Here is a 25,313-nt window from a genome sequence, read left to right as displayed (position 1 = left end):
GGCCACCCTCTTTCCCAACAGTGACAGGTGTGTCTGTACCTATACAGAGGAGGAACAAATGGATATGAGTCACTAAACTCTGTCAGAGCCTCGGGTGCCAAGCAGGAATGTAAAAGAAAGGTATGTGAGTTTTACATTATAATTTTAATAATCAAATTAAAAATCTACTGCAATTATCAAAAGTTGACAAGTATTAAATGGCTGTGTCAAGCTGTGTGCTGAAATGTACAAGAATTTGATATATCGTGTATAATCTGTGGATGTTATGATGGAGTCACTTTCAGTTTCAAGTCAGAACAAAAATCCACAATTAGAAATATATTTTCCTGGAAATAATTTTACCCAGTGTATTTCTGACAGCTGCAGAGTAACAACATGTGACAACATTTGATGTTGAACTAATCCTTAGTATAATTACAGAGAATATGTAACTGACTGGTTGGACCGTGTACAATATTTTGAAATTTCCACATGGCTCTGACGTAAGATCCTCACCCCCCCTTCTGAAGAAATACCACATACAATACAGCCTATGAGTAATACTCATAGCTGGAGGTTACTCTCTTGTTAGCATTGCATGGCTCATACTTGTTACACAAGAAAAATAATAAAGTCTTGAATGTGGAACAAATAAACTGCCATCTACATCCAACACCAACACCACTGACTTCACTCAGTCAGAGACTCAACTGACCTAAATTCACATACCATTGCTCTCAATGAAACATATATTACAATATAAGTTTGACTGCCCCACTTATTCATATATTATGTGTTAACCTTTACAAGCAGTTTCACATGTGGTAAGCTAGAATGGCTCACATATAGAAGTGAATAAGGTTAACTGGGATTTTCCACTGTCCATGAAACTACCAGTCCCTTTGGGTCTCAGTTGTCCAGAAATACAATACAGTGCAATACAAGTTGCCACTGTACTCTGTATTGTACTCTGACAGTAACAAAGAGGTACTAAGGTGTACGCCTGCTAATACAAGTCTTTGTTTACTCTGCAGATATACTCTAGCAAGTGGATTAATCTATGCATGATACTACCACATCAAAGCAGAACACAGTTTGCTTGCGTGTATGTGTACACACATGCAAAGTCAGACATTTTGACCGAATGTCAGAACCTCCTAAGTGCTGCATCTGCCTGGACAGGTTCTCCAGCCCTGTTTCCCTCCCCTGTGGACACTGCTTCTGCCTGGGCTGTATAGGAGAATACTGGAGGATCCATGGGGCCTGTCAGTGCCCCCTCTGCAAGGCCTTCTTCCCCACCAGGCCACAGCTCAAAACAGCCCAAACACAACAAGATGAGGATGCAACTGTGCCTTTAAAAGCAGGAGAGGTCATATGCGATTTCTGCCCAACAAAGCACAGAGCAGTCAAATCCTGCCTGGTGTGTCTGGCCTCATACTGTGACGCTCACCTGGAGCCACATTACCAGAGTGAAGATCTTGGGCGCCATCTGTTGATCAGTGTGGTGAAGAACTTGGAGGACTCTGTGTGTGGGTTGCATGGGAAGCAGTTGGACAGGTTCTGCAGGAGCGATCAAACGTGCATTTGTGCCATGTGTTCCCAGACAGATCACAGAGGACATCACATTATTTCTATTAACAAAGAAGCTGCAAAGAAGAAGGTAAAATCAAAATAAAGCACCATATGGGGAAACCAGCTCAAACTTTGTATGAGGTAGCTTATTTAAAGTTGCTGATCGTGATCATATTGATCGTGAAGGGATATTTATGAGGAGGATAAAATCAAATACAGAATGCTGGGTGTCTCTGTACTGCTGCTGCACAAAAGTGGTGGGAAAATCTACTTGTTTATATGTTCAAGATTTTGTGTGATTGTTTGTGTGTCAGTGATCTGGTTTTCTAAATAAGTACGTAGTACAAGTATCAAAATCTCTGTGATGGAAAAACCATGTGTTTTGCATCAGCTGTCAAAAACATACAAAACCAAACTGACATCAGTGATGAGGTGTGGTCAGACTTCATAGTTTCAACCCTGAGAGAACAATGCAACAGTAACATCAGCAGAGTATCTTTTTATATAAATGACACCGTATATATGTTGCTTGTCACCTGCCAGACCAGTTCTACTGACGTAATGTATTTCCACAGGTTAAACTAAAAAGGGGAAGGATGAAACTTCAGCAAGCGATCCAAGACAGACTGAGTAAAGTTGAGAAAATCAGGCTCTCTGTAAACCTCTGTGCAGAAAATCTAAAAGAGGCCTGGGCAGAAAATAAAGAGCTCATCAAACAGCTTGAGGAAGAAATCTCTCAGCTGGAGAGGAGAAACGCTGAACTGGAGCAGCTCTCCCAGACTGAAGACAACCTCAACTTCCTACAGGTCTGCATCAAAATCAAAATAATATTTGTGACAATAAACAAACAATGCACAATAACCACCGATCCTAAAATGCAATCTCTCTCTTGTCTCTACAGAGATTTCTATGCACCGTTTAATGACTGGACAGACTGGATGAAATAAAATTGTTAAATAATCTACAGCCACATACCAAGTTAGATAATATGTCACAGCACGACATCAAACTCTGGAAGAGCATTAAATTTGAAGATTCAATCCATTCCCACACCTGTCCATTAATCATAAAGCTACACCTAGCAACATGTTAGCTCAGTTTAGTATCAACAGAGCAAACTGGTAATAAACCTGCCTAATGATATTTGTGAAATTCAGTAATCAACAGAAATGTTTTATTTATTTAATCTGTACAACAAAACTAAGCCTTAAATCAACCAACTCATTATTTTATGGGTGGAATATGAGTTGTACTATTCCTAGGCTGGATTTATTTGCCAGGCACCGTAGCAGATACCCCAGGAATTTACTTACTCAGAAACAAAAAACAGTTTGGTGCATAGCCGCATCATCAATTATCATTTTTACATATCTGTATAAACAAGTATAAATTTCATTTCAATCTTAATTAGTGAGCCTTACCAATGATGGTAACTATAATGTATTCACTTTGGACAGTGCCAGACTGATTGATTCTTAGACCATCATTTCATCAAACTCTCTACCATTTTTGCATTTTCCAGAATATCGAATTTCTTCTTTAACAGATCAGTTTGAATATATTTTGTGTTGAAATGCAGCAATTTATTTGTTTATAATATGCAAACCGTATATTCATACAGAATACATTAATGTTGATTAATGGACTACAAACTTAGAGAAACAGTAAACCTCAAGGACTATAGTACTTGCTTAAGTCAAGTAAATATAAAAAACTTAACTCTAGCAAATAGAAAATATTTCAATATGTTTTGTGAAATGATTTATAACTACCTGAATGATGTTATTTGTTGTAAGAATAGTATCATCTTATATATAGTTTCAGTATTTTCTGATTTTAAACATTTAGTTTTTTTACCTTCCTTATTTTTTCATGTCTTGTTGGAAGTAAGCTCTTGTGCAAGAAACCAGTCTAATAAACAGGTTTGACAACAAGTGACAGACAGTAAATTTTAAACTTGTCAGAATAAAACCACCTGACAAGGCCAATATTTGATCTATGCAAGCTTCACACACAACACGCCCTACAGCAGACAGGTATTTGGATTGCTTATTTGCATGCTGACGTAAAGGAAATTACTGGCTAGGTTTCTAAAAGAAACGAAACTTAACAGAGCGAGGAAGGACACAAACACACACAGACACTCTAGTGGAAAGAGACCGAAGCCTGTGAGAGAACACAGATCTCAGTACCCGGGAAGTAATTTTATACTCCACATGTAAGTGTTTTATGATTACATTTCATCCTTTTACTTACTCTTCTTTTGATGGTTATTACTTTTACTTCAACTCGCTGACATCAGTTAATGTACATGGCACTTATGTTTTAAAATATGCTAAATTAAACTCAGGTACCATCGCAGACAGGACTGTGTGCACCTAACTAATGGTTTAGGGATGTGTGTGTTTACTGATTTAATACACACATTCAAAAATGAATTCAAGGGTGTGTCTCTCTTCATATTGTAGAACTACAACAGTATTAAAGTTTTATTTATTAATGTTTGTTGTGCAAAAATATATATGCAGTTTTTGGTATGTGTCCATTAAAATGTATCTGTATAAACTTAAAACAGTGTTTTAAATTTGTTGAATTTAAATATCTAATTGTGGACTTTAATTATAAGCTACACATGTTTATAGCAATAATAAAGCACACACAGTATGTTAATAACTCACATGTAACCTTTGAAAGGAAAAATTACACACTTATGAAAGTTAATATTAAATTTATGCAACTTGGCTCATTTTAATGCACTTGCTGATTTACAACCTCGCTTGATCTGGTATAACACATAATATTAACTTCAACAAATTTAAAATATTCTGTATAACTGAAGCTCCTGATTGGCTGAGCACACCTGATCCTGGTAATTGGCAGTGGGTAGAGCAGGGATAGCTGGAAAATTAGGAGGGCAGTGGCCCTTGAGAAACATGGGTTTTTGTGCCCCCAAGCCCCTTTAGATGATTACTGCAGTATAAAAGAAAACCAATGCCAGTGAATTCTTTTGAAAATACTTTACTGTGAAATTACAGTTGTAACCTAACCTAATGGGGCTCTCTTTAAACAGACATGGCCTCTGGTCCTACATCGTTCAGTGAGACCCGCTCATTGGACAAGGATCAGCATCTAACATGCTCCATCTGCATGGACATATTTGTGGACCCGGTCACTACCATTTGCGGCCACACCTTCTGCAAGAAATGTCTGCACTTCAACTTGATGTACAATGACAGATCCTGCCCCCTATGCAAGACGATTTTGACCAGAATCCCAGATGTAAATATTGTTCTGAGGGACATCATCCAACAACAAAAAAAGAAGAACGATGATGTATACACTGGGAAAGATGGTGAAGTAGCCTGTGACATTTGCACAGGCGAAAAACTGAAGGCTAAGAAGTCCTGCCTTGTGTGTCTTACCTCATATTGCTCGACCCATCTGGAAAATCACTATTCTACTAAAAGGCTGGAGGGCCATAAGCTGGTAGCACCTGTGAAGAACCTGGATGAGAGGGCCTGTCTGAAGCATGGACGCCCCTTGGAGCTGTTCAGCAGGAGGCAGCAGAGGTGCATTTGTGTTCGCTGTCTGGATGAAAGGCCAGAGGAGCTTGTTGCCATTGAAGATGAACAGGACATGAAGAAGGTCAATGACAATAAGAAACATTGGATAATTGTCAATTCAAGTCTTAATGGTAGTAAATAAATATTTATTTTAAGTAATTGCAATACATAATTGTTAGGATGTAGAATGGAAAGGTGATTGTTTGAATGTTTGGGATATTGACTTGTTTGTTTACTGTAGGCTAAACTTGAAAACACAAAGATGGATTTACAAGAGAAAATTAAGAAGAGAGAAACAAAAATGGATGAGATTAAAGCTTCACTAAACAGCTGCAAGGTAAACTGTAAGGGAGACAAGCATTAATGATCCTGGAATAACCTTAAATCAGAAATCATACCTGCATAACTTCCAATATTTTGAATTTTTTTGAATAGTGTTCCATGTTTTCCTATCTTCAGGACCATCTGGACAATGAATGGTGGGATATTGAGGCCGTGTTCACTGCTGTGATCGCCATTGTGGAAGAAGCCCAGGCAAACATCCTCCAGCCACTGAAGGACAGGAGGCAGGTTCTGGAGAAAGATGCAAAAAGCCTCGAAGAGGAGTTGAAAGCAGCAATAAAAAAACTCAAGGAGACCATCTCTGAACTGGACAAAATATCTACATGTGAGGACCACATCCTTTTCCTGCAGGTGACTCAACATTTAATGCCATTAATCGGATGTAGTGTTTCACACCTGAGCTCTTAATTAAATAATGTGGCATTTTAATCAAAACATTTTTACCAGATCACCTCCTAATGCTTTGTTTGCTGGTTGGTCGATCTTGTCTGCTTCTCAGAATTATCCCTCTCTTGAAGATGTGGATGGAAGAGACTGTTCAGAGATGGAGTTGGACACATCACTGTGTTTTGGGACCATGAGAAAAACTACATCAATCATGATGGAACAAATTCAACTCCAACTGGAGAAACTGACCTCCATTGGTAATCATTAAATTGTTGGTGAAATGTTCAAAACTAAAATGCAAAGTTAGAGGACCCTAACTATTTTTTTCACTTTTTCACTTTCACAGAACTTAAGAGAGTCCCAAAGTTTACAGGTGCGTCATAAATGCTTTTTTCCTAACAGTATGTTTGAAAAATTACCTTTTTGTTGAAATTATAAATTTTTATTGACCTGTGCTTAACAGAGGATGTCAAGCTGGATCCAGCTACTGCACACAAACGCCTTGTTGTCTCTGACGATGGGAAAGAAGTGAAAGATGGAGGAGAGGACCAGGGTGTGGATGATACCCCGGAGAGGTTTGACATGTTTTGCAGCGTCCTGGGGCTCAACAGATTGACTTCTGGGAAGTTTTACTGGGAGGTGGAGGTCAGCAACAAGACCGGATGGGATCTGGGTGTGGCAAGAGGAGATGCAAACCGGAAAGGGAAAATCTCCCTGCATCCATACAACGATTACTGGGTCATTGTACATTATGAAGATGATAAGTACACAGCTGTGACAAAGTCACCAGTTCGTCTTTACCTCAAGGAGAAACCTGAGAAGGTTGGGGTGTTTGTGGACTATGAGGAAGGTCTCATCTCCTTTTATGATGTGACGGCTCAGTCTCACATCTACTCATTTACTAAGTGTTCATTCAGAGATGCCCTCCTCCCATATTTCAATCCACATGTAAAACAAGAGGAGAAAAATGCAAACCCTTTGATTATTTCTGCTGTGGATGAAGAGATGATGTGTGATGAACAAGGGAAAGCTGGTTCTCTTTAACATACCCTGTGCAATGATCTAGACCTGAGATTAAAATAAATAACTAGGACAGAAGAAGCACCTACAAATTATGTGTCCTGTTTTCTATTAACATGGTTAAAACTGAAACTACGTGTTGTGACACCAGGGAATCAAATTTCAAGTGTGAGTGAGTGAGTGTGTTTGTGCACCTGGTATTACATTGTAGGACCCGAAACCTGTTCATATGCTCACATTGTGGAGACTTGACCTTCCTTTCATCTGGTCCCCACAATGTGATTCACTGAATATTATGGTGATAACCTGGTGCAAGGTTAGATTAAGGTTAGGGAAGGAGTAGTCATGGTTAAGGTTAGGGAAGGAGTAGTCATGGTTAAGGTTAGGGAAGGAGTAGTCATGGATAAGGTTAGGGAAGGAGTAGTCATGGTTAAGGTTAGGGAAGGAGTAGTCATGGATAAGGTTGGGGAAGGAGTAGTCATGGTTAAAGTGGGGGAAGGAATAGTTATGGTTAAGGTTGGTAAGGAGTAGTCATGGTTAAGGTTAGGGAAGGAGTAGTCATGGTTAAGGTTAGGGAAGAAGTAGTCATGTTAAAGGCAAATGCAAAGGCAAAGGCAAATGTATTTGTATAGCACCTTTCATACACTATGCAATTCAAAGTGCTTAAGGGTAGGGAAGGAGTAGTCATGGATAAGGTGGGGGAAGGAGTAGTCATGGATAAGGTTGGGGAAAGAATAGTCATGGTTAAGGTTGGTAAGGAGTAGTCATGGTTAAGTTGGGGGAAGGAATAGTTATGGTTAAGGTTGGGGAAAGAATAGTTGTGGTTAAGGTTGGTAAGGAGTAGTCATGGTTAAGATTAGGGAAGGAGTAGTCATGGTTAAGGTTGGGGAAAGAATAGTCAAGGTTAAGGTAGGTAAGGAGTAGTTATGGTTTAGGTTAATTCTCCAGCAAATGTAAGTCAATGTAAAGAACCAAAAACACAACTCTCTCTCTGTCCTAATGCATGTGTGTGTGTGTGTGTGTGTGTGTGTGTGTGTGTGTGTGGTTGGTCTACAAAGAAGGTGAGGTGCTGTTACTTAATTCAAACTTTTGAATTTCAAAATCTAAATAAAAATTATAATATACATTGATATACAAATTTTTTAAACCAGTTGGACAGACTTTCTAACAAAATGAGGTTCATGTGAGGACAGAAAAAAAAGCAGCTCCCAAATTTCTTGTTTCCTGCTTCAGAAACAAAACTGAAAGCAGAAACAAGGAGCCTGCCCTAACAAGCAGCACAGCAGGAGTTGAGTCTGGTGAAACCAAAGCGGTACCAGAACCCAGAAGAGCTCACGGTAAGATACAAATTCATCCAAATGCATGGTAGGATACACATTCATACAAACTAGTGAGTGCAGCATTTACAGGAAGCAAGCTGTGAGTCAGCTTTACTGTTAGATATGTATTTCAAAATAAGGGAAGCTTATTTATGCTTGAACTTATCAAAGTAGTCTAATGCATCAGACAGATAATCTAATTAATAATATAGAAATATAGACATAATGCATATGATTAGCTACACATATAGATAAATATATAAAGTTAGTCAGTGATGAAGTATAAATGCTGACTGAGGCCTCCATCTAATTAGAAAGCATTTAATCAGACCTAATTTAAACCTTAGTCTTAGTCACTGTCAGTGTCAACAGTAATGTTTAATATGTTTTCTATACAGACACATGCCAGAAATGAGCCTCCAGGTTTGTCACTGTAGCTGGTCCCAAGTGACGAGTTGAACATTTGATGTTGAACTAATCCTTAGTATAATTACAGAGAATATGTAACTGACTGGTTGGACCGTGTACAATATTTTGAAATTTCCACATGGCTCTGACATAAGATCCTCACCCCCCCTTCTGAAGAAATACCACATACAATACAGCCTATGAGTAATACTCATAGCTGGAGGTTATTCTCTTGTTAGCATTGCATGGCTCATACTTGTTACACAAGAAAAATAATAAAGTCTTGAATGTGGAACAAATAAACTGCCATCTACATCCAACACCAACACCACTGACTTCACTCAGTCAGAGACTCAACTGACCTAAATTCACATACCATTGCTCTCAATGAAACATATATTACAATATAAGTTTGACTGCCCCACTTATTCATATATTATGTGTTAACCTTTACAAACAGTTTCACATGTGGTAAGCTAGAATGGCTCACATATAGAAGTGAATAAGGTTAACTGGGATTTTCCACTGTCCATGAAACTACCAGTCCCTTTGGGTCTCAGTTGTCCAGAAATACAATACAGTGCAATACAAGTTGCCACTGTACTCTGTATTGTACTCTGACAGTAACAAAGAGGTACTAAGGTGTATGCCTCCTAATACAAGTCTTTGTTTACTCTGCAGATATACTCTAGCAAGTGGATTAATCTATGCATGATACTACCACATCAAAGCAGAACACAGTTTGTTTGCGTGTATGTGTACACACATGCAAAGTCAGACATTTTGACCGAATGTCAGAACCTCCTAAGTGCTGCATCTGCCTGGACAGGTTCTCCAGCCCTGTTTCCCTCCCCTGTGGACACTGCTTCTGCCTGGGCTGTATAGGAGAATACTGGAGGATCCATGGGGCCTGTCAGTGCCCCCTCTGCAAGGCCTTCTTCCCCACCAGGCCACAGCTCAAAACAGCCCAAACACAACAAGATGAGGATGCAACTGTGCCTTTAAAAGCAGGAGAGGTCATATGCGATTTCTGCCCAACAAAGCACAGAGCAGTCAAATCCTGCCTGGTGTGTCTGGCCTCATAATGTGACGCTCACCTGGAGCCACATTACCAGAGTGAAGATCTTGGGCGCCATCTGTTGATCAGTGTGGTGAAGAACTTGGAGGACTCTGTGTGTGGGTTGCATGGGAAGCAGTTGGACAGGTTCTGCAGGAGCGATCAAACGTGCATTTGTGCCATGTGTTCCCAGACAGATCACAGAGGACATCACATTATTTCTATTAACAAAGAAGCTGCAAAGAAGAAGGTAAAATCAAAATAAAGCACCATATGGGGAAACCAGCTCAAACTTTGTATGATGTAGCTTATTTAAAGTTGCTGGCTGAAGAACATCGAGACAAAAATATTCCTCTATCAAAAAAAAAATCTATTCAATAGCAATAATACACATATTCCTGCTACATTTCCAGTGGTCTGGGTACATGTATGTCACCTCAGATAACCTACCTTTATTATATGAAAACTCCTAAAACTAATCAAGTTTAATTTAATTCAGTTTTGTTTGTATAGAATAAAATTGAATAAAATCACAATAGATAGAGGAGAGGAGCTTGGTGCATAATGGGAAGTCAGGCAGTCTAGGCCTATAGCAGCCTAACTAAGGGAGGGTTCAGCATCACCTGAGCCAGCCCTTAACTATAAGCTTTGTCAAAAAGGAAGGTTTTAAGTCTAAACTTAAAAGTACAGAGGTTTTCTGCCTCCTGAACCCAGACTGGGAGCTGGTTCCACAGGAGAGGAATTTGTTAACTAAAGGCTCTGCCTCCCATTCTGCTTTTGGAAACTCTGGGAACCACAAGTAGACCTGCACTCTGAGAGCGAAGTGCTCTATTGGGATCATATGGTGCTATGAGGTCTCTGAGGTATGATTGATCATGAAGGGATTTGTATCTGAGGAGAAGGATTTTAAATGATATTCTGGATTTTATAGGGAGCCAATGAAGAGAAGCTAATATAAGAGAAATATGATCTTAGAACTCTGCCAGCAGCAAATCAATACAGAATGCAGGGTGTCTCTTTACTGCTGTTCACAAAAGTGGTGGGAAAATCTACTTGTTTATATGTTCAAGATTTTGTGTGGAAGGACTAAACATGTTTTCAGCTATTTCTAGCAATAACATATCTTTACTGACCACAAGAGAAGATCTGGTCTTCATTGTAAGAAACATTATGAACATGTCCTCTTTTCAACACACATGTATACAAAAATACCACAGCTAATGTGTCAATGATCTGGTTTTCTAAATAAGTACATAGCATCATAAAAGAGGAAATAGAATAAATGGCTCTGTCATGCAAGTATCAAAATCTCTGTGATGGAAAAACCATGTGTTTTGCATCAGCTGTCAAAAACATACAAAACCAAACTGACATCAGTGATGAGGTGTGGTCAGACTTCATAGTTTCAACCCTGAGAGAACAATGCAACAGTAACATCAGCAGAGTATCTTTTTATATAAATGACACCGTATATATGTTGCTTGTCACCTGCCAGACCAGTTCTACTGACGTAATGTATTTCCACAGGTTAAACTAAAAAGGGGAAGGATGAAACTTCAGCAAGCGATCCAAGACAGACTGAGTAAAGTTGAGAAAATCAGGCTCTCTGTAAACCTCTGTGCAGAAAATCTAAAAGAGGCCTGGGCAGAAAATAAAGAGCTCATCAAACAGCTTGAGGAAGAAATCTCTCAGCTGGAGAGGAGAAACGCTGAACTGGAGCAGCTCTCCCAGACTGAAGACAACCTCAACTTCCTACAGGTCTGCATCAAAATCAAAATAATATTTGTGACAATAAACAAACAATGCACAATAACCACCGATCCTAAAATGCAATCTCTCTCTTGTCTCTACAGAGATTTCTATGCACCATTTAATGACTGGACAGACTGGATGAAATAAAATTGTTAAATAATCTACAGCCACATACCAAGTTAGATAATATGTCACAGCACGACATCAAACTCTGGAAGAGCATTAAATTTGAAGATTCAATCCATTCCCACACCTGTCCATTAATCATAAAGCTACACCCAGCAACATGTTAGCTCAGTTTAGTATCAACAGAGCAAACTGGTAATAAACCTGCCTAATGATATTTGTGAAATTCAGTAATCAACAGACTTATATATAGTTTCAGTATTTTCAGATTTTAAATGTTTTTTTGTTTTTTTTTTACCTTCCTTATTTTTTTCATGTTTTGTTGGAGGTAAGCTCTTATCCCATAAACCAGTGACAGAGTAAATTTTAAACTTGTCACAATAAAACTTGCTGACAAGGTGAATATTTGACTTATGCAAGCTTCACACACAACACACCCACAGACAGATAATTGTATTTCTATTGCTTGTATTGCATTTACATGATGACGTTCCTCTTTGAGGAAGGCAAATTACTGGCTGGGACTCAAAAAGAAACGAAACTTAGCAGAACGAGGAAGGACACAAACACACACACACACACAAACACACATACACACACACACTAGTGGCAATAGAAGGAAAGAGACTGAAGCCATTGAGAGAACACAGATCTCAGTACCCGGGAAGTAATTATATACTCCACATGTAAGTATTTTATGATTACATTTCATCCTTTTACTTATTTTTCTTTTGATGATTGTTACTTTCACTTCAACTCACTATCAGTTAACAATGTATGTGACAGTTGTGTTTCAAAATGAGTTTAATGCTAAATTAAACTCAGGTATGATTAGAGACAGGACTGTGTGCACCTGGTGTGGTAGTGTATGTGTTTACCGATTTAACACACATATTCAAAGAGGAATTAAAGGGTGTGTCACTCTTCGTATCGCAGTGCTACAACAGTATTAAAGTGTTGTAATAGTGTTTGTTGTGCAAAAAGATATATGCAGTTGTTTTCATGTCCATTAAAATGAATCTCTATAGATTTTAAAGTGTGTTGAATCTGTTTATTTTAAATGTTTACTTTGCATGTTTATAGCATTAAAAAAAAGTATGGTTATATCTTGCTTAATTAACATCTGATAACAATAACAAATTTAAAATCTTCTGTATAACTGAAGCTCCTGAATGGCTGAGCACACCTGATCCTGGTAATTGGCAGTGGGTAGAGCAGGGATAGCTGGAAAATTAGGAGGGCAGTGGCCCTTGAGAAATATGGGTTTTTGTGCCCCCAAGCCCCTTTAGATGATTACTGCAGTATAAAAGAAAACCAATGCCAGTGAATTCTTTTGAAAATACTTTACTGTGAAATTACAGTTGTAACCTAACCTAATGGGGCTCTCTTTAAACAGACATGGCCTCTGGTCCTGCATCGTTCAGTGAGATCCGCTCATTGGACAAGGATCAGTATCTAACATGCTCCATCTGCATGGACATATTTGTGGACCCGGTCACTACCGTTTGCGGCCACACCTTCTGCAAGAAATGTCTGCACTTCAACTTGATGTACAATGACAGATCCTGCCCCCTATGCAAGACGATTTTGACCAGAATCCCAGATGTAAATATTGTTCTGAGGGACATCATCCAACAACTGAAAAAGACCTCAGAGAAGAACGATGATGTATACACTGGGAAAGATGGTGAAGTAGCCTGTGACATTTGCACAGGCGAAAAACTGAAGGCTAAGAAGTCCTGCCTTGTGTGTCTTACCTCATATTGCTCGACCCATCTGGAAAATCACTATTCTGCTAAAAGGCTGGAGGGCCATAAGCTGGTAGCACCTGTGAAGAACCTGGATGAGAGGGCCTGTCTGGAGCATGGACGCCCCTTGGAGCTGTTCAGCAGGAGGCAGCAGAGGTGCATTTGTGTTCGCTGTCTGGATGAAAGGCCAGAGGAGTTTATCACTATTGAAGACGAATGGGACAAGAAGAAGGTGAATGCAAATAAGAAACATTGGATAATTGTCAATTCAAGTCTTAGTAGTGAATATTTATTTTAGGTAATTGCAATACATAATTGTTTGAATATTTGGGATATTGACATGTTTGTTTACTGTAGGCTAAACTTGAAAACACAAAGATGGATTTACAAGAGAAAATTAAGAAGAGAGAAACAAAAATGGATGAGATTGAAGCTTCACTAAACAGCTGCAAGGTAAACTGTAAGGGAGACAAGCATTAATGATCCTGGAATAACCTTAAATCAGAAATCATACCTGCATAACTTCCAATATTTTGAATTTTTTTGAATAGTGTTCCATGTTTTCCTATCTTCAGGACCATCTGGACAATGAATGGTGGGATATTGAGGCCGTGTTCACTGCTGTGATAGCCATTGTGGAAGAAGCCCAGGCAAACATCCTCCAGCCACTGAAGGACAGGAGGCAGGTTCTGGAGAAAGATGCAAAAAGCCTCGAAGAGGAGTTGAAAGCAGCAATAAAAAAACTCAAGGAGACCATCTCTGAACTGGACAAAATATCTGCATGTGAGGACCACATCCTTTTCCTGCAGGTGACTCAACATTTAATGCCATTAATCGGATCTAGTGTTTCACAGCTGAGCTCTTAATTGAATAATGTGGCATTTTAATCAAAACATTTTTACCAGATCACCTCCTAATGCTTTGTTTGCTGGTTGGTCGATCTTGTCTGCTTCTCAGAATTATCCCTCTCTTGAAGATGTGGATGGAAGAGACTGTTCAGAGATGGAGTTGGACACATCACTGTGTTTTGGGACCATGAGAAAAACTACATCAATCATGATGGAACAAATTCAACTCCAACTGGAGAAACTGACCTCCATTGGTAATCATTAAATTGTTGGTGAAATGTTCAAAACTAAAATGCAAAGTTAGAGGACCCTAACTATTTTTTTCACTTTTTCACTTTCACAGAACTTAAGAGAGTCCCAAAGTTTACAGGTGCGTCATAAATGCTTTTTTCCTAACAGTATGTTTGAAAAATTAACTTTTTGTTGAAATTATAAATTTTTATTGACCTGTGCTTAACAGAGGATGTCAAGCTGGATCCAGCTACTGCACACAAACGCCTTGTTGTCTCTGACGATGGGAAAGAAGTGAAAGATGGAGGAGAGGACCAGGGTGTGGATGATACCCCGGAGAGGTTTGACATGTTTGGCAGCGTCCTGGGGCTCAACAGATTGACTTCTGGGAAGTCTTACTGGGAGGTGGAGGTCAGTAACAAGACCGGATGGGATCTGGGTGTGGCAAGAGGTGACGCAAACCGGAAAGGGAAAATCTCCCTGCATCCATACAACGATTACTGGGTCATTGTACATTATGAAGATGATAAGTACGCAGCCATGACAGCACCCCCAGTTCCTCTTTCCCTCAAAGAGAAACCTGAGAAGGTCGGGGTGTTTGTGGACTATGAGGAAGGTCTCATCTCCTTTTATGATGTGATGGCTCAGTCTCACATCTACTCATTTACTAAGTGTTCATTCAGAGATGCCCTCCTCCCATATTTCAGCCCACATGTAAAACAAGAGGAGAAAAATGCAAACCCTTTGATTATTTCTGCTGTGGAACAATGTGGACAGAGTGTGGAAAGTGATGAAGAGATGATGTGTGATGAACAAGGGAAAGCTGGTTCTCTTTAACATACCCTGTGCAATGATCTAGACCTGAGATTAAAATAAATAACTAGGACAGAAGAAGCACCTACAAATTATGTGTCCTGTTTTCTATTAACATGGTTAAAACTGAAACTATGTGTTGTGACACCAGGGAATCAAATTTCAAGTGTGAGTGAGTGAGTGTGTTTGTGCACCTGGTATTACATTGTAGGACCCGAAACCTGTTCATATGCTCACATTGTGGAGACTTGACCTTCCTTTCATCTGGTCCCCACAATGTGATTCACTGAATATTATGGTGATAACCTGGTGCAAGGTTAGATTAAGGTTAGGGAAGGAGTAGTCATGGTTAAGGTTAGGGAAGGAGTAGTCATGGTTAAGGTTAGGGAAGGAGTAGTCATGGATAAGGTTGGGGAAGGAGTAGTCATGGTTAAAGTGGGGGAAGGAATAGTTATGGTTAAGGTTGGTAAGGAGTAGTCATGGTTAAGGTTAGGGAAGGAGTAGTCATGGTTAAGGTTAGGGAAGAAGTAGTCATGTTAAAGGCAAATGCAAAGGCAAAGGCAAATGTATTTGTATAGCACCTTTCATACACTATGCAATTCGAAGTGCTTAAGGGTAGGGAAGGAGTAGTCATGGATAAGGTGGGGGAAGGAGTAGTCATGGATAAGGTTGGGGAAAGAATAGTCATGGTTAAGGTTGGTAAGGAGTAGTCATGGTTAAGTTGGGGGAAGGAATAGTTATGGTTAAGGTTGGGGAAAGAATAGTTGTGGTTAAGGTTGGTAAGGAGTAGTCATGGTTAAGATTAGGGAAGGAGTAGTCATGGTTAAGGTTGGGGAAAGAATAGTCAAGGTTAAGGTAGGTAAGGAGTAGTTATGGTTTAGGTTAATTCTCCAGCAAATGTAAGTCAATGTAAAGAACCAAAAACACAACTCTCTCTCTGTCCTAATGCATGTGTGTGTGTGTGTGTGTGTGTGTGTGTGTGTGTGTGTGGTTGGTCTACAAAGAAGGTGAGGTGCTGTTACTTAATTCAAACTTTTGAATTTCAAAATCTAAATAAAAATTATAATATACATTGATATACAAATTTTTTAAACCAGTTGGACAGACTTTCTAACAAAATGAGGTTCATGTGAGGACAGAAAAAAAAGCAGCTCCCAAATTTCTTGTTTCCTGCTTCAGAAACAAAACTGAAAGCAGAAACAAGGAGCCTGCCCTAACAAGCAGCACAGCAGGAGTTGAGTCTGGTGAAACCAAAGCGGTACCAGAACCCAGAAGAGCTCAAGCTAAGATTAAGGGTAGGGAAGGAGTAGTCATGGATTAGGTTGGGTTAATTCTCCAGCAAATGTAAGTCAATGTAAAGCCCCCATGAGGACTGAGAAAGCAACTCTGTCTGTCTCAGTGTGTGTGTGTGGTCGGTCTACAAACAAGGTGAGGTAACTTTTGAATCTCAAAATCCAACAAAAAGTTATAATATACTTCGAGTTAAGCAATTTCTTTTTCTTTGGTTAATATCTCTGAGTTTTTACACCAGTTGGACAGACTTTCTAACAAAATGAGGTTCATGTCAGGACACAAAAAAAAAAAAAAAAAAAGCAGCTGGCATCATTTCTTGTTTCCTGCTTCAGAAACAAAACTGAAAGCAGAAACAAGGAGCCTGCCCTAACAAGCAGCAGAGCAGGAGTTGAGTCTGGTGAAACCAAAGCGGTACCAGAACCCAGAAGAGCTCACGGTAAGATACAAATTCATCCAAATGCATGGTAGGATACACATTCATACAAACTAGTGAGTGCAGCATTTATAGGAAGCAAGCTGTGAGTCAGCTTTACTGTTAGATATGTATTTCAAAATAAGGGAAGCTTATTTATGCTTGAACTTATCAAAGTAGTCTAATGCATCAGACAGATAATCTAATTAATAATATAGAAATATAGACATAATGCATATGATTAGCTACACATATAGATAAATATATAAAGTTAGTCAGTGATGAAGTATAAATGCTGACTGAGGCCTCCAAAGAAAGCATTTAATCAGACCTAATTTGAAACGGTCTGTTTAGCAGTATCTTCCTAAATGAGGAAGATGAGCTTTTGCAGTTGGAGTCACCACAAAATGAGCCTTAAATAATGTTTCTGGTACAGAATTTAAGAAGTAGCCTGCAATACAATAACAGTAAATATGGAGGACTCAGTCACCAAATTTACTCTTACAGACAGACTGAGCTCAGAGGTGATTCATCTCATTTATTCTGCAATGTGATGTTTGCTCTGAGTAAAGTTGAGTGATTCACATCCTTAAATATACTGTAACTTTAGTCCATTACAGGTAAAAGTATCCCTGCATTAAAACTACACAGAGTACATCCTGTATCAGACAAAATAACTATAGGAGGATTATAACACAGGGTGATTACTGCTGATGCATTAAATAACCACCATTCTGGCTTTAGCTGTTTTGTACTATGTACCACCTGTGCTTGCAGTATAATGTTTTTAACAGATGTTACTCAAATCAAGTAAGTCACTGTCAGTGTCAGCAGTAATGTTTTCTATACAGACACGTGCCAGAAATGAGCCTCCAGGTTTGTCACTGTGGCTGGTCCAAAGTGACGAGTTACCAGGGCCTGAGAGTTCACCAGGGGAGGATGGGATGCACAGCCAAGGGTGCCAGGGTTGCAGAAAGTGAACAGCAGTACATCTATGTAAACATGGGAGTTACAGGCATCCAAAAGGACACCAAGCTGGATGTCTGCACCTCTTTCAAGACTGGTTAGTTTTACTCAGACTCCTGTTTATAGATTGCGTGAGATTTTGTGCCCCACAAATAAACACACATACTAACAAACATGGCCAGATCAGTAGAGTGAGAGAACAAAACAACAAATAGGTTAAAAAATTCCAATATGTGCTAAACTAACTAACTAACATTATTTCAGTTTTCTCAAATACAACAGACTACTATTCAGAAATGAGCATCCAGGTCTGTCATTGCGGCTGGACCAAACTGACGACGTATCAGGGCTTGAGAATTCACCAGGGGAAGATGGGATGCACGGTGAAGGGAATGAGGATCCCGGAGAGGAACCAGTATGATGGAAAAAAGCCTTGGAAAGTGGATGAAAGGGATTGTTGGTCAGATAATAGAGTGACAGTCAAAAAAGAGGTACGGTGCATTACAACAGTTCACCGATTCTTCATTAAGTGGAAATATGTCGTCTACAAATCATCTGTTCCTTCCTTTATTCATTTATTTACCAGTAAAATGAACATATGCTTTCAACTTTCTACCTTAACCTGATAGAACCTGCTGGAGCTAGCAGTCACAAATGTCTACACCAAATCTGCAGCATTGAGCAGCACAACCAAGGAGGAAAACAAATCACGTATGTACACTAAATTCAGTCAAAACAATATTTTTTTTTTAAGCAGTCTGAATGAAGGGAGAAGCAGAGGCAGCGACTGATTATATTCTTTCACTACAGCTTCTGCAACTTCACGCCGCCCTTCCAAAAGAGCCACAAAGCCAAAAGGAAGCCCTCAGCTATGGGATTTTTCTACTCTTCTGATGGTGAAGCAGATTCATAAGGAGTTGAAATTATCTGTTTGAAAGACAAAGTATGAAGTGTAATGTGTGAACAAAATCTTTCAGGAGAATGAATCAATCAGGGAGCACCCAACACTAACAGCAGTGGAACCTCAGGAGAAAAAAAAGAAGCAGCAAACATCAAAACAGGTAACTTCTGTCACCTGCTTTCATCCTTTAAGACCATCCTGTATATTTCAACTTCACTTTGTTCAAGTGTTTTTAGTGACTTTTTAACTGTATTAGAAAGTTGACAGTGGACTCATGGGAAATTGGTACAGCGACAATTATACTGACCAAGCAACAACAAGAGCCACAATCAAGGAGGAGCCCAAATCATGTATGTAGAGACAAAGTTGCAGTATAGTCAAGATTTTCAGTGAAATGAAACTCACTGGTTAAAAATGACTCTTTTCATTGCAGCATTTGTAACTCCACAAGCCTCTTTCCCAAAAGCCAAAAAGTCCAAGTCTGTCCATCACCTGCAGGATGTCTCTGTATATCCACAGGTAGAGCAGACACACGAGTAGTTCAGATTCTCTGATTTCAGAATGACTAAAGTAACATTAAAGCAGAATTCTCATTTCAGCTATTTTTAGAAACTTTCTGCCCATTTTTAGGAAGCATACAGAGTGACGGCAGGACATTGGAGCATTAATGCTGAGTGTCTGGAAAGTAGCATAAGTTGAATAAGCATATTCAGTTTTTTATTTCAGCTGGATAGGTTGGTCAGAGAGCCTCCCATTACTCCACCCCCAGTAGTCCGGCCTAAGGTACGAAGCTGTTTAAATTCAACCCCTTTTCATTTTTTAAGCCCTTTATCTTTATTTAACATTTTCCCCTCAATTTGCAAATTGTAACATGCATTTATGGTAATAGGTGAATGAATTCATTGTGTGTTGTATCATTACTGAGTGCTTAATATCTTTCAGGTGAAGAGTTTGGTGAGGGAGCGTCCAACAACCACATATCCAGCAACAGCAGCGCGACCTATGGAGGAATACAAGGAGGATCAAATGTTATCAAAGGTGCTAAGCCCATCAATTCAAACACTTTATAATGCAATTTAAATTTTTTAAACCTTTTGAAGCAGAGCAACTGTGCCTCTGATTTTAGCATGGGTGTTTTTAGTCCTATTTGAGCAATTGTCCATGTTACATCACAACCAACACGCACGCACACATGCACGCGCACACACACGCACACACACACACACACACACACACACACACACACACCCTCACACACACACACACACACACACAGGAAAAAAAAAATTTGTATGGTTAATATTAGGCCAGGATGAAAATCCATTTAATTCCAAATGCCATAAATTATAATACAAATTAAGAACTCAATTAATGAATTATAAACTGAAATTAAAATGGAAATGAATTTAACTGTCATTAACTGTCTTCTACTGTAATTCTTCACCTTTGCCTGTCAGAACGTGCCACTGTCACCAAAAACTAACTCTGCAGCAGCAGTCATAATCAAGGAGAAACCCAAATCACGTATGTACAGTACAGCATTCCAGTTAGGCTCAATGAAGATTTTGCATGACAAACTGGACAACTCAATAAGGTTGGACCTGTCCTGATCTGCTTTCACAACAGCTTGTGAAATTCCAGAACCGTTTTTCCAAAGAGGAGCAAACCTGAAGTTAGTGCGTCATCTGCAGGTTTCAACAGGTCCTCAGGTAAGCCAGATTTATCAGAAATCTTTTACTATAAACTGAAACCAATACAGTCCTTTCCTTTTTTGAAGCAGCCCAACATGCTGCTTCATGTTACATGCACCGATTCGCCTTGTACAGTTAGTTCTGACTGTTTTACTGCATTAAAATAATTGACACAATTTAGGTGAATGGACTGACCAGGGAGTGTCCACAAACTCCACCTCAGGTAATAGTCCAGCCTCAGGAGAAAGACGGGAAGGATCCTACACTGTCACAGGTACCCCCCTGCAAAAATTGTTACCACGTCTATGTTGCCTTGATTGAAAGCTGAATGAAGTATATTAAAAACTGCTGTGACATTCAAATGATTTCATTCAAGGTGAGACGAGAGAGAACTGAACCTGAATTACAGCAGGAAATTCAGATAAGAGAAGAAAAAATGATTAACAGAGCAGCAGAGAGAGCATGTGAGGTACTACGGCAGAGATTAAGCTTTTTTCCCCCCTTTAGATTCTGTGAAATCTGTTTTGATAACCAAAATATAAACATAATTACAGGTGCCACTAAGAATCCTAAATAATTATCCTTGCTTGCAATTAAAATGCATGTGTGTTGGTAAAGTGTTAAAAGCAGACCATCACATGCACAGTGTATTTTCAAGTAAAATGACCAACTACTATCTTTCTCAAACAGGAAACATCAGATTCAAGCGCCAAGACTGGAATGAGCAGTGCAGCAGTGGCAGAAGTCACAGCAGAAGAAAATACCAAATCATGTATGTGGTCAATATTGTTTATTCAACACAGGGACTTGCTAAATAATCAGGAAAACAAAGCAGTTGTCTTCTTTCTCTGTAGTCCATGAATCTGCAGGGCCTGGTTTCTCCACTGCCATGAAGGTACAGCAACACTCGACTTACTAATGACCTTATACAGCAGAACCAATTTAATTCCAAATCATTTTTCCGTTTTTCATTCTCACATTTGCCTGTGTAGCTTCCAGGAAGAATTGTTTTTTGGTGTTTAATATTTTTCAGGTGAAGGAACTGGCTCAAATGTTTTCAGCTGCCACAAACCAGAAAACTACAGTTCGGCCAAAAGAGAAACAGAAAAGCAAACTATCACAGGTAGTAGAGCCCGTACAAAACAAAATTATTACTTGCTGCAAGATGGTAGAGACTGGCCACAGCACCGAAAGTAACCAATGTTCCTATGTGTCATTTCTTTTGGGACCATGTTTTTAACCTTTCAGGATGAATTGCTTTCTGTTAGTACAATATAAACATTATTTATTAGATACATGCCAACTTTATATCTTTCAGGTCCAGCAACAGCCTCATAAGTTTTCAGCCAACACAGCATTGGAAACAGCAGTCCAACCAAAGGAGAAATCACAGGTGCAGTACCTTTATAGTAGTGTATCCATCGGATGGATCACCATGACATTTTCTACAGACAGTCATGATCCCCAGATGATGAACTGTACTGTCACTGATCCTAGACTGTTGGTAAAAGAAAAAAGAAAAAAAAAATCACATTAAAATGGTCAGAATCACATTCAGGGTTTTTTTTTAATGCATTTTAGATCAAATTGAAGATTGTGACAACATCAAATGATTTATCCCCAAAAACTCATGTGCATAAATATCTAAATAACTAAAAATTGTATTTTGTTTTTAGAAAACACTTTAATTATTACTCTTCCACATTTCTCTGGCAGAAAATGCCAAATACAACAAGTGCTACTACCCCAATGACTCCAACAGCCGCAGAAGCCATGACTGAGGAGGATCCCACACCCTGTATGTAGTTAAATCATGGTTTATCAGATGCAACACGTTGCCAAGTAATATGGAAAATTAACGAAATGTGGTTGAAAGTGACCATTTGTTTTTTTTTAAAACAGCATGTGCAATCTCAGATTTCCCCACTGGTATGAAGGTAAATCTGATTTGACTGTCTGTGGATCAAACCATTTCATAGATGTACAGAAGTTACATGCACACTCTTTCCTGTACTTTTGCCCTGTTTGCATTGAGTGTTTTACTTTTTTCAGGTGAAGAAACTGGTCCAGATGTTTACAGCTGCCACAACACAGAAAACAGCAGCACAACCAAAGGAGAAACCCAGAAAAGAACCAGATACGGCACAGGAGGTAGACCCTTTGTAAATCTCACATTTCACCTCACTGAAGTGCCAAAAAGTAAATGACCAGCATAGATCATAACATGGCCCAGAGTCCATTTAGTCTTGATTATGTAACTGATCAGTTACACTCAGGCCACTCACCATGTAAAATACCTCAACATTTAGCAACACATTCAAACTGTGCTGTTCACATAAAGCTCTGTGACAAAAAACATTTCATTTGCCACCATCAGCAGGTCGACTTTTTTGTTTTGTCCAATAACATATGACCAAATAACGGTTGGCAGGAACAGGTTAAGAAGCTAAAAGTACAAGTAGCTTCACATAAATTAAAGAGGAAAATCACACAAATCAAAACATACCTGGTACCCAGGCCGAGACTATGGGCTCTCCTACAAACAGGTCTTCTCAGTCGCTCACACTCCAAATGTTATTCTTAACACAGTGTTTATTCATAGTATTTGTAAGGACAGCATGACTCGGGTTAACTGAGTGAGCAGCATGTTAAACAAAGCCCAGACTGACACACTGGCTCCTCAACAGGTGTTTCTAATGAGCATGGATGAGCTGGTCCCAAACGCTCTGAGCCATAAAGATCATTTAAACATCACACTGTGCAGCATATTCACCTCCCAAATAAACGGTTTGGGTTCGAGTAGCGTCCTCATTTTCAGTGTTAAGCTGATGTTACTGATCTACTAGTTTAACATGTGAAGGGTATAGCATTTTAACTAGAAATCATTTGTGTGCAGTAGGAAATCATATATTGCAAGTGGGAAGTGACCCCATTAAATCTTCCTGCAAACACTGTGGATTTTAGTCGAAACCACTGGCTTTAAAATTTTATTAAATATGAAGGAAAATGAGACCAATAGAAAATTAGACTAAAGCAAACAAAAATATATATATTTATACTTATACTTTTTTATTAAAAGACTAAAATGAAATCAAAATCAGGTGCCAAAACTAACACTGGTAGGAACACATATGTGGCTGCAAGAAACTATGCTGCTTGTATGTGTAAATACATGTGGTTACATGGTGCCTACACATACTTATAACCCTTCTGTGTAAAATGATTTTAGGAAAGAAAAGACAGAATCACACCTGATCTAAAGTGTAATACCCAAATGAGAGAACAAAAGCTGGATGAATGCAGGTTATCTGCCCGCGAGGTAGGCTGAGACATTTTTAATTTCTTTTCTCCCTGATATGATTTGATATCCACACCTCACCACTGTCCATCAGCCTTTTCAGGGCAGCTTGGATGCTTCAAGGATGGAGATCAGGAGTGTGTTCTCAGAAGTGATGAAAGTTGTCAGGGATGCTGAGCTGAAGTCCCTCGGCCTTTCACTCTCCACTCTGAGAACTGCAACATCGACAATGATGGAACAAATTCAACAAAAACTCTCCTCTCTTGGTGACTCTACGAGCTTAGCAATTGTTATATTTTAATTATTTTGTATTGTATGAATATAATTGTAATTTATCATCATGAATTAACTAACGAAACAATATACTCTCCCTCCCCCCACAGAACTTAAATGGATTTCCAAGTTTGCAGGTGTGTGTAAAAAAAATTTTTAGTGTTATCTCTAGTCTAGTAATCTAGTAAAATGCACACTACCTGCTCAGCCCCTAAGGGCAGACATATTAGTAATAATTACAGTAAGATGTTAACAAGGTGGAGCATTTAGCAGTTAAAGATGTTTGTTGAGCCCAAACACTATATTACATAGGTAAATATAGTTATATATATAGGTTATATAGGTTGTGTTGTAAGTTATGTGTAGCTGAATGTGTGCAAACGGAAATGCAGTGAAATCCTTATAAGGGCAAGCATGTATAATATGCATGTATGACTTGTCTTTCCTGATATTAGCAGAGTTATGTAAGCTTGGCTTTTTTTTTTTACACCAACTCTAGTGGATGTAAAGCTGGATCCAACCACTACACAGCAGTGCTGTGTGTCTGCTGATGGGAAGAGCGTGAGTGATGGAGGAGAGAAACAGGATGGTTGTGATCCAGGGAGGTTTAGCAGCGTCCTGGGGATCAACAGACTGACCTCTGGGAAGTCTTACTGGGAGGTGGAGGTTGGCACTAAGACCAGCTGGGCTCTGGGCGTGGCCAGAGGTGACGCAAACCGCAAAGGGAAATTCTCACTGAACCCAGACAATGGTTACTGGGTCACTGTGCATTATGAGGGCGAGCAGTACGCAGCCATGACAGCACTACCTGTCACCCTTTCCCTGAAAGAGAAACCACGAAAAGTGGGAGTGTTTGTGGATTATGAGGAACGTCTTGTGTCCTTCTATAACGTGACGGCTAAATCTCACATCTACTCATTTACTACCTGTTCATTCACAGGAGACATCTATCCCTATTTCAGTACTTACCTTAAAGATGAGGGATTCAGTGTTGATCCTCTGATTATCTCAGCAGTGAAACACCAGTAATTATACATGTTGTTGTGATGGTGTGTGTGTTCAGTGTTCTTCTTCAGCTGTTTTACATTGGACGGTACATGTAAAAGCTGCAATGTTAGTGTTTTATTCAGTTCAATTCAGTTTATGTGAATAGTCAACACAATCATCACAGGATATTTTACATAGTAACCATTCTGGTTAATGTTGTTTTTATACAGTAACTAATCATTAGGGCTTTTGGATATGTTGCAATGTTTATCATTTTGTTTTTGCTATATCCAGCTATTGGAATAAACATTTCAGACCTTGTTATTT

At 39.1% G+C, this 25,313-nt stretch overlaps 5 protein-coding genes across 10 annotated transcripts; all 5 read left to right on the top strand.

Annotated features, from left to right (window-relative positions):
* Positions 1 to 11: 11 nt before the first annotated feature.
* Positions 12 to 2,595, top strand: LOC113142668 (E3 ubiquitin-protein ligase TRIM47-like). Its single transcript, XM_026327788.1, has 4 exons — positions 12 to 120; positions 1,014 to 1,639; positions 2,127 to 2,357; positions 2,453 to 2,595. The coding sequence occupies exons 2-4, from the start codon at positions 1,040 to 1,042 to the stop codon at positions 2,471 to 2,473; spliced, it is 852 nt and encodes a 283-aa protein (XP_026183573.1). The 5' UTR covers positions 12 to 120; positions 1,014 to 1,039; the 3' UTR covers positions 2,474 to 2,595.
* A 149-nt stretch (positions 2,596 to 2,744) lies between these two features.
* LOC113142650 (E3 ubiquitin-protein ligase TRIM39-like) lies at positions 2,745 to 7,219 on the top strand. The gene is made up of 7 exons (XM_026327747.2): positions 2,745 to 3,769; positions 4,622 to 5,196; positions 5,356 to 5,451; positions 5,574 to 5,807; positions 5,956 to 6,100; positions 6,190 to 6,216; positions 6,307 to 7,219. Exons 2-7 carry the CDS (start codon positions 4,624 to 4,626, stop codon positions 6,885 to 6,887), a joined length of 1,656 nt encoding a protein of 551 aa, XP_026183532.1. The 5' UTR covers positions 2,745 to 3,769; positions 4,622 to 4,623; the 3' UTR covers positions 6,888 to 7,219.
* A 913-nt stretch (positions 7,220 to 8,132) lies between these two features.
* LOC113142675 (E3 ubiquitin-protein ligase TRIM47-like) lies at positions 8,133 to 11,756 on the top strand. The gene is given in 4 exon segments (XM_026327798.1): positions 8,133 to 8,200; positions 9,272 to 9,897; positions 11,175 to 11,405; positions 11,501 to 11,756. Coding segments are annotated over 3 exon segments (852 nt in total). The 5' UTR covers positions 8,133 to 8,200; positions 9,272 to 9,297; the 3' UTR covers positions 11,522 to 11,756.
* A 107-nt stretch (positions 11,757 to 11,863) lies between these two features.
* On the top strand, positions 11,864 to 15,221 carry LOC113142643 (E3 ubiquitin-protein ligase TRIM39-like). 2 transcript variants are annotated; one of them, XM_026327734.1, is made up of 7 exons: positions 11,864 to 12,211; positions 12,919 to 13,505; positions 13,631 to 13,726; positions 13,849 to 14,082; positions 14,231 to 14,375; positions 14,465 to 14,491; positions 14,582 to 15,221. In XM_026327734.1, exons 2-7 carry the CDS (start codon positions 12,924 to 12,926, stop codon positions 15,187 to 15,189), a joined length of 1,692 nt encoding a protein of 563 aa, XP_026183519.1. In that variant the 5' UTR covers positions 11,864 to 12,211; positions 12,919 to 12,923; the 3' UTR covers positions 15,190 to 15,221. The 2 variants fall into 2 exon arrangements, with proteins under 2 accessions (XP_026183519.1, XP_026183510.1); XM_026327725.1 differs by having other exon boundaries at positions 11,865 to 12,211; positions 12,922 to 13,505; positions 14,582 to 15,220.
* Positions 15,222 to 16,370: 1,149 nt separating this feature from the next.
* Positions 16,371 to 25,307, top strand: LOC113142615 (uncharacterized). Of its 5 annotated transcripts, none has more exons than XM_026327657.2 (26): positions 16,371 to 16,593; positions 16,791 to 16,894; positions 17,722 to 17,933; positions 18,101 to 18,327; positions 18,466 to 18,547; positions 18,647 to 18,732; positions 18,814 to 18,897; positions 18,994 to 19,087; positions 19,171 to 19,256; positions 19,464 to 19,520; positions 19,680 to 19,775; positions 20,195 to 20,261; positions 20,364 to 20,446; positions 20,610 to 20,702; positions 20,805 to 20,897; positions 21,119 to 21,200; positions 21,283 to 21,323; positions 21,462 to 21,551; positions 21,747 to 21,821; positions 22,145 to 22,226; positions 22,331 to 22,365; positions 22,481 to 22,579; positions 23,658 to 23,747; positions 23,821 to 23,992; positions 24,110 to 24,136; positions 24,499 to 25,307. In XM_026327657.2, the coding sequence occupies exons 3-26, from the start codon at positions 17,735 to 17,737 to the stop codon at positions 25,026 to 25,028; spliced, it is 2,670 nt and encodes an 889-aa protein (XP_026183442.1). In that variant the 5' UTR covers positions 16,371 to 16,593; positions 16,791 to 16,894; positions 17,722 to 17,734; the 3' UTR covers positions 25,029 to 25,307. The 5 variants fall into 5 exon arrangements, with proteins under 5 accessions (XP_026183442.1, XP_026183454.1, XP_026183447.1 ...); XM_026327669.2 differs by having other exon boundaries at positions 16,372 to 16,593; positions 18,119 to 18,327; XM_026327662.2 differs by having other exon boundaries at positions 16,372 to 16,593; positions 18,116 to 18,327.
* Positions 25,308 to 25,313: the final 6 nt, after the last annotated feature.

This window comes from Mastacembelus armatus, chromosome 18 (genome assembly GCF_900324485.2).
Source record: "Mastacembelus armatus chromosome 18, fMasArm1.2, whole genome shotgun sequence".
Taxonomy (NCBI): domain Eukaryota; kingdom Metazoa; phylum Chordata; class Actinopteri; order Synbranchiformes; family Mastacembelidae; genus Mastacembelus; species Mastacembelus armatus.
This window is presented reverse-complemented; position numbering and strand designations above follow the sequence as displayed.